Here is an 8,948-nt window from a genome sequence, read left to right as displayed (position 1 = left end):
TTAAGATGTACACACCTGAGAACACCTAGGACTTCTGGATGGCTCCAATGTTTTATACATGCACCTCACCAGGCATGGAAAACATTGCTGGAGTCTGGAGGCTGAACAGACTCTGCCATTTAGAAAGAACACCAATGATCGGGATTTAGGATAGCCTGCAAATCCCAAACTGGGTCGCAGTTTGCCTGTAGATGTGTTCACATACATCTCACTGATTTCAGCTGCAAACAATGAGGGTGCAGCTTCCCTCAGGATGTGCAGCAGTGGGTTGAACAGACTGCACGTGAGCACAGTTTGTTTCTGGATCCTGGATATCAGGTGCAATGCTGGTGTAGACATTGCACAGAAAAGGAAAAAAAATCTAAGATCAGTGAGACACAAATGTGAGGGCTTCAGAAAGCAAGGAAGACATGGAGAGCTGAACTGTCCAACAACAGACCCTGAATACCAATAAAGCAGGCCTTGAAAAAGGCCAAGGACCTTGAGGCTCCCATCCCAGACAGCTTATGTACATAGCACTCTGTACTACACTGAGCAATCCTCACCAAGGGGGCTGTTTTCTTACATTGCAATTCTAAAAAAGCCTGGCTGTGAGCAAGAGGGATTTGCTGACCTCCACGAGCCTGCGAGGCTCTGCCTGTTGGGATCCCGTCCAAGCACTGAAGCCTTCACAAGGACTGGGAGCCTCCTTCAGGCAGAATCCAGCCTTCAAAAAGCAAAATCCAGATGTAGTCAAACTCGCTACCAGTCCAAGAGAAGGCAAAGGTATAGAATTGAATATTTTTTCCTTTTTTACTGTAACAGTATTGTGGTCTAACTTTGGATGCATTTTAAGCCAATGAAAACATGTGAGTGTAGCTCGAGAAAGACTGACACTGAGTAAATCACAATTATTTCTGTCTTCTAAAACAGAATACAGGTTAATTAGCATTCTAATGTCTGAACCATCTGCAAAAGATTAGTTAACTAATGAGCCAAAATACATTGCAGCTTTTATGCGGGTACAAGTTGTTAACAAAGTAAATGCATTACAGTTTCCCTGAACACAGTATCAGCCATATGATCTTTGGGGCCATGCGCTAAGCACGGTGTATTATCTTTCCTGAGGGGCTTCATTTCATATAACCATCCCTCTCTTCAGTTCATGGGGAGTACACAGAACATGCAGTACTTCATCTTGAGAGTATTTTGAGGAAAGACTTAGAGGTCTGGGGTCCTGGAAGGAGGTGAGTTTTTAACAGGGAACATTTTGTATTTGTTCCCAAGCCCTAGGGAGACCAACTCACATTCATGGGGTTTCTAGAGAAGTTTGCTGTCAGGCTGGCTGCTCTGGAGAACTTGCCCTCCCAGATCTCCATCTCCTTCCAATTCTTTGAGTCTCACATGGGGTTTCTTGGGTTGTCTTTCCTCTGTTTTGGACGACTTGGCTTTTTTGCCAAGCAAGGAGAAGAGCTCCTGCCAGGTAAATGGTTGGGTTTTGCAGCTGCATGACCATCTCATGTGAGACATGACCACACCTTGAACAAGCTGCTGTTGCAAGGTGTAACTTCTACCCTCCCATCACTGCCTCTCTCAGCCATGCCTAAACGCATCTACACTGTAACATGTCAAAACCAAAAGATATTCGAGGCCAGATTCACCTAGGAGGAAACAAGCTCTTTTAGCAGTCCAAGGGAATTAACTGATGGCCTGGGAGGGATGTTTGTACCTGCTACAACACCTATAATTACTTCTGGATTTTCAACCTTCTTTTCACTCATCAGTGGCAATATCCTGGCATTTTGATCCCAAGTAGAAGCAAGAAAAACAAAGATGAACTCTCATTTAGCATCTCTCTAGGATCCTTTCCTAATCATCTATAACAAAATGAGGAAAACCTGCCTCTCTTCAAAAGTAAAATGTCGCAGCAAAAAAACAAAATCCAGACGTGCTTCTAGAACAAACCCAATTTGTAAGTTAGGCCTGGCTCACGTATAACTCCAAACCAGGCTCAGAGCTTTTACTCTGTGGATAGATGTGAGTGAAGATGAAGCCTGAAAAGGAGACGTGCTGACTGTGCTATACAGATGCCTCATGAATGTCACCTTGCTCAGGGCAATCTCTCACGTGCAAAACGCCAAAGGGATAACAGACACTACATGAAGACTGTAGGGAACTATTAGGATTAAAACATTTAAAACAACAGGAACAAAACAAACATGATGGGACAAAAATTGACAGCAACTGTTCCAAAGAAACACCATAGAATGGGAAATAAAGCATTCCTCCTTTGCCATTAGGCCCATAAGAAATTCGTTCTACATGCAGTTGGGATGAAAAAGAGGAAATAAAAAGAAATGTTAGGAATTTTTGGAATCATGCCTAGCAGAGGGATGTTTGGAGCTGCAAAATTATAATGATTGATGCTCTTTTCTTTCTTTCTTTTTTCTTATTTCTCTTAGAAGTATGATAAATGGCTTCTTCACATGCCAACAAATTACAAGACAGATAGGATGTTCCAGTTTGTTTGTTTTTATAATACAAAAATTAGGATACAAGATTGCTGTTAAAAAAATAAATAAATAGAATCAGACCTGCATCCTAATTTCCATATTTGCAAGACAGAAAACAAACAATGGTGTGAGTGTGCTGGAAAACATCTCAAAGCTGTGAGAAAAAATCCACCTTCTTTGGAGGGCCCCAAGGCACTTCAGAGCCTGAACCACACTGGATGCAGGAGTTGCCTTCTGGACCACCTGCATTGCATTCATGAGCTTCTCTAAAGTTACCTACAGCAACTGCTGATATATGAAGTGCTGAATCTAATTTGATCTGACTTAATAAATGTAGGTGCCAAAATCCTTGGGCCTAATCCACTACCAGTTGTTATGGCTTTGATTCTTTGGGTTAGTCTTGGCTCAGGAGCTGTGTGACCAGCTAAATTCATCAGCAAAGGCTCAACTAGTTGTTAGTACTCCAGAGACCATGTCTCTGCATTAGGTTATATCAGCAGTCAAGTATAAGGCCACACATACTACTCTGGTCAAAATATTTTGGTCAAAATATGTTTAATAAATAATTAATTCAGCTGGACCATCAAACAGAGTACTTAGAATTATTATTCTTCATGAGTGTAACATGAAGAATTTGCATGGCCACTGCTGAAAGGAACCATACCACACCACTGGTGCAACTCGGATCCCATGCAAGTTTGCAGACTGTGGTAACGCTGCTGTGAGCAGGTAAATTTGCATGATGCACTTTGCAGGTGGCCAGCTCGTGTCTAGAAGGAGTATGGCTGAGTGCAGTGCCCAAGCTCTGTTATTAACTCAGGTCTGGGTATGTACTTTTTCGGTGTTCTTTTTAAAGGAAGGTCTCTGAAGATAGTTTACCTGACAATTGGCAAAGGCATGTGACAGCTGCAGGTCTGGGTGCAGAAATGCAGGGTTTGTGCCCTTTGGATTTACCTTAAATTTGGTGCTTGCCAAAATCTGACAATTATTTGGTGAATGAAAATGTGCACCTTTTGCAGGACTTTCTCAAAGCTGGCTTCCCACCCTTCCCAAGTAGCAATTCCTCTTAGGAAACACCAAAATGTTTTCCCCATCAGAGCTCCCTCTGCAAGGATGGATCCAAGCCAGGGTAATACCATACTCTGCAAAGCTGTGCATTTCACATGGCACAGGATGAGCACCCCTTCCAGATAATGCTCTGTGAAACCAATGGGTACACCACAGCAGCCCCCCTGCCATCACCTAATACAACAGAAACATTCATATTAAGTGGATCAGTCAAGATCCAGTTTCTAAATGCAGGGCTCGTATGACTAGATGCTCCCATTGCTGCTCAATGGGAGCTGGATATTTTACTTCCCTGCACATCACGCTGAGTGTTCGTACACCCTTCCCTCCACCTCCCCCACCTCCTTGCCCAAAGCTTTTGTGATTAACATGGCAATGGAGATTGAACTGTGTGCATACATTGATTTGCTGGGTGGGCTGGCAAAGGAAAGCAAATCCAAGCTACTTACCTCAGTGCAGACCCCTTTGGCGTTGCAATGCCATAGCCTTTGGAGTCCAAGTTACCTCCCACCTTCATGGTGTCACAGGGCTTCCGCTGCTCGATGTACTCGTTCATGGTGGACTCCAAGAGGTAGGCATACTTCCCTTTCGACTTCCTAACCCGGATCATTCCCTCTTCCGTCGTCCTCACAAAAACAGAGGGTTCGGCTGACTTCATGTATGTCCACATCTTCTCAAACACTGCTATTTTGGATCGCTGCATAGGACAGCAGAAACCCAACAGAGGTGTTAACAGAGGTTTGGGTGCCAGCTCAGATTTCCAGGTGTGACTGAACACTTACCACATACCGGATGGGACAAGGAAGACAAACAAGGTAACGGGATGTTAATGAACCTCTGGCCATTTCCTGCACCAGGGCCCAGATCATTGCCTAGCCATGGGAGGGGTAGGATATTTGTGTATGGTAAGTGGTTTTACTGACAAAACCAAGGGCAAACCAAGCTGGAAGTCAGGAGATATCTGTAATGTTGGGGAGCACATGGATATTACACATTTTCATTTACAGTCGCAGAATATCATGTGCTATAGACACTGCCAGCCTTCTGAGCCGCCATGGGGAAACTGTTTTTTTGCTGTCCTAGGGGCAACTCAGAAGGTCCTAACATGGTAAGGGTAAGCAAGAGAAAAAACAGACCTGGGCTGCGGTGAGAGAGGACATTCCTGGAAGACTTGCCAAACAAGGGGCTAAGCAAAATGGTTGCATTAAAATTTCCTGTTTACCCTAAAAAACTCTTTAGTGGAACCAGCTTCCAGGGTCCCATAGGCGATTTCCGTCTGCTTGGCCAAGTCCTCGGCACTCTCAATGGGAGAAACCATCCTTTCCACCGTGAGGAAGGCAGCCAGGTTAGCTGTGTAGGAGGATATGATGATCAAGGTGAAGAACCACCAGACGCCACCGACTATGCGGCCGGAGAGAGACCTGTGCACAGAGGGGAGAGTCAGACAGGAGGGGTGTGAGGGTCTAAAAGATGCAGCTTGCTCTTGCAGGCCCATCATCTACCCAGGCATTCACCCGAAGTCACATTCTCCAGCCACTTCCAGGGAAGCCAAGGGTTTCTCTCAGTTCTTAATCTGTTTTTCAAGGTGTCAATGTAATTAGATGAAGAAAAAAAATCACAGTGAAAAGAAAAACAAAAAACACTCAAGAAACAGAACAAATCTGTTGATTTTCAATTCATTTTAGTGTATATAATAACGTTAATAATAAAATGTGGAGACAACTACCAGGAAGGTTCAGCTGGCCAGGACAATGCCCATCAGAACAATAGCTCTGGTGAGGTCTGTTTCATGGCATGTACCTACAATGAGAAGGAGCACCAGCGTGGAACCAGATAAGATATATAGACCATATTTCCATTGCCTGAAGTTTAAAAATCAAAACTCAACATTTTTCTAAAAGACATATTGAAGCTCAGAGAGGAGCTACAGCCTTAATGAATAATTTGCCTACTGACATTTTCTGGTTTGTACTCAGCAGAGGGCTAGACAAGATGTTCATAATAATGCCTTAAAATCTAAGTGTCTTGCACTTGCTGCAATCAAATAGCCAATTATCTGTAACCATTGGTTAACTATGGAGATAAATAAGTCAAACAAGCATTAGTTTTTATTAAAATCTTTTCAAACCATTTTTTGGGAGTAAAAGATAATTTTTAGAGTGGTCAGAAATGATGCGTTCTGCCTTAATTATTTATACACTCCTTCTCTAAATGCAGAGCACTGTTCCAGACAGAAGAAAACTTACGATGCTGTTTTAGAAAGCCAGACTGAATAGGGAGGACTTGGCCATGAGAAACACTGCTCATTTCTTTGTAGGAGTCCAAGTCTTAATGTGGCCTTTCTGCTGACCTAAGTCACTCCCCAGAAATACGGTTTATCAGACAGTAATGGAGATACCTCATTCCCACTAACGGCACTGGACTAGCTCATGTCAGCATGTACCATGCCATGCCTGGGTCTGTGTGAAGCCTTGGGTCCAGCTGCTATGATTTACTGTGAGTTAACACAACTTGACAAACAAACCTGCATGCTCTGTTGCTCCAGTGAGGGAAAAATCCTGTATTGCTAATCACCAAAATTAGTGCTGGAAAGAGACTGAACCCACATAGCTCACCAGCTGCAAGACTTACCAGGATTACACACTTCTAGTTTGTCCAGTCTGGTTTTAAACACTGGCAATGCAATGGGAGCTGCTCCCCCAAACATGGGGTAATCTCCCCACTTAGATCAACCCACCCTGGAACCTTTGTAGTCAAAACTTTTTGAGATCAATTCCTAGCAGAAAGCAGGCATCAACTGCACGGTGACAGGACTCCCACACCTGCATTCACAGCACCCAGGGCAGAGCAGAAAGCACACATTTTCATGTGTGGACGTAAAAGTCATCCCACCACACATGCTCTCAGTCCCACAGTCCTGGAGACCGATCACAGACCAACTTCTGTGGTTAGAACTGGGTTGGGGTTCCATCATTTGGAACACAGCCTCTGCCCTCCCCCCTTGCTTACTTCTTCCATGGGCATTTCGGAGTCAAGACAGCAAAGTCCATCTTACCATAAACTCAAGCGCAGTGAATGACTTTGAAGGATCCACCCCTAAAGTTCTCTCCAGATAGTCTACAGGACCTATCTCCAAGGTGATACTACAGAGAGTTTACAAATTATTTTCCTAACCACCCACATTTTAAAAGGAAAGACAGTTATGGAAAGATTTCTTCAGGTCTACAGCCTGGTTTCCAACTATCAGCCATATGCTTGTTACCCTCTCCTTCAGTGTCTCATGCAAACCTCCTCCTTAGCTGGCAACTGCAGCAACATTGCCGACCAGACTGATGGTCCCTAATTCCAGATTAATTTCTTGTTATGCCTCCCCCTCACTGCCAGACAGAGGGGGGGGGGGGGGCTCACAGGTTTGTTGTGGGAGTGCTAGATCCCATGGAAAGGCTGGAAGATGGTCACTGTTCTTCTACCCTACCTTCAACTCTCCAGGAGAGATGTACTCACCAAACAACCCATGAGATGAACGGGGGGACCTGCAGGTGTGATTCACCCCATCTATCTCAGGTAGGGAGGAGGTCTCTCTGGTGACCTCCCTCTCTAATGAGTTTTGAAGGAACTGGGATCACTAGATTGGACCAGACAGTAAATTTTTAAGGAGCTGAAGTTAGAGGAGATAAATGTCACCACCATGCTTACCATCTGTGGAGAATACTCAGAGCGCCGACTGTCAGCACAAACATATTTACCTTTCGTTTCAGATTTGGAGAGGGATTGGAGAGGGAGGCAGCTATGGATTCAGCTCACATGTCTTCAGACTGATGGGGAAGAGGAAAAAAATACCTGTCTCTAATTAGTCTGGATGATGTGTGCTTAGGGAAGGAAGCGCTCAGAAAAGGCAGAGGCATTAAACAAAAGTAACCGGATAATGTCAAATACAACAATCTCTGCTGATGAAGGCCACTTTGAGCTGGCAAAATCCATTTGCATGGCAAATAATCACATTCATCTCCAGCTGCAAATTATACAGCCTTTCCTTCCTGACGAAGCTGGGATATTTCTGTGACTTGTTTCAATCCCTTCAGCGGCAGTCAGCCGGATTCCTGCCTCTAGACCCTCGGCACCCGAGCAGTATTCATTACTGGCTTATCCCACGGGGGCTGCCTGCTGTCAGCTGCAGATGGCTTATGCTTCCCAGCTCCGCACCTGGTGGTGACAGCATGAAAAAGTAACTATGGCGTATTCAGACTGGGAGGCAACAAGAAGGGCTGGGGAAAGAGGAAGAGGGGGGTAGAAGCTTTTTTCCCATGGGAGCAAGCTGGGATGGGATGTGTGTCCTTATCATGCACTGGTCTCATTTGGGCTGTGTACGCTGCTCGTGCTGGTCATTTCTCCTCATTAAGTGAGATGCTGTGAGGAGGTGAGTGCTCAACCGCACAGACAGCAGAGGAAAGGAGAGGAGATAAACAGCTTGCTGCGACTGCTAGCATGGCTAGGGCTTCATCTGTATAGTACTGTGCTGCAGACACCGCTAATGGGCAATGTTAGCCCTTGTTGCTAGACTGACTTAGAGCTAGAAGCTGTGAATCTAAACTGCTGTAAACACACAGCAGAGAAATCACTTAGCATATGGGCTCTTCAGGACATCGTCCGTTCACTCCGCGGCAGTGCAGCATCTAACACAAAGGAGCTCTGGCTGGCGAGGGAGTCTCCTGGAGGCTACTGCTGTACAATAGGATGTGTGATAATAGTCACAAGGAAACATGGCACAAGCAGATGCGATCCCATACAGCATCTCTGTGGCTCAGTAGCAGTGAACACAGGTTGAACAGGACTGGATTTCTCTGGATAATCACATTGCCTATTCAGATTTTGAGCCAATGCCCACTACTGCTTACCAAAAGTAAGTGGTTGGAAAGACAATATCCATTACAGCCTTGTTCTGCTACTTCTGTACACCACACAGGACAGCAGCAGTGCTACCATCAAGGGACACATTTGTAAAAGTGCCTTTGTAATTTAGGAGATAATGTTCCGTTTCTGGAAGTCACTTGAAAACTGGGGAGCTAAAAGTCTGGTCAAAAGCCAGTGGGACTTGGAGTTATATTTACGCTCTAATAACAGCAGTCACAGAGGAGTAGATACACCTTATACTTTTAGGTCACTTTGAGGTTTTGAAAATCTCACTCCACAGCTAGGAAACAGAAAATGACCTTCCACGGAAACAGATGTTCTACATCTCGAGCCCTAGCAAAGTTCGTTTCTCTTCTCTAATGGGCAGTACGGGGTTTAAATCCTCCTGCATTGAGAATTTACATATCCCCGTACCTGCCCAAGTGTAACATGGAGGCAATCAGCTCTCTGCCATGTGGAAATGAGTTAATGCCTCAG

The 8,948-nt window shown here is 44.7% G+C and overlaps 1 protein-coding gene across 8 annotated transcripts in view; it reads right to left on the bottom strand.

Moving 5' to 3' along the window:
- GRIA1 (glutamate ionotropic receptor AMPA type subunit 1) overlaps positions 1–8,948 on the bottom strand; it is a 186,859-nt gene that overhangs the window by 13,821 nt on the left and 164,090 nt on the right. For all 8 annotated transcript variants that reach the window (XR_014572351.1, XR_014572352.1, XM_083798711.1 and 5 more), the window contains 2 exons: positions 4,783–4,981; positions 4,010–4,257 (listed from right to left, as the gene is read on the bottom strand). Coding sequence is in view for 6 of the 8 variants with exons in the window: in XM_083798711.1 (XP_083654837.1) it covers positions 4,010–4,257; positions 4,783–4,981 (447 nt within the window). In the remaining 2 variants the exon portion in view is untranslated. The remainder of the gene's footprint in view (positions 1–4,009; positions 4,258–4,782; positions 4,982–8,948) is intronic.

The sequence above is a fragment of the Anser anser genome (genome assembly GCF_964211835.1).
Source record: "Anser anser genome assembly, chromosome: 14".
NCBI lineage: Eukaryota > Metazoa > Chordata > Aves > Anseriformes > Anatidae > Anser > Anser anser.
Note: the sequence above shows the minus strand (reverse complement) of the source record. Positions and strands in the feature narration are given on the sequence as shown.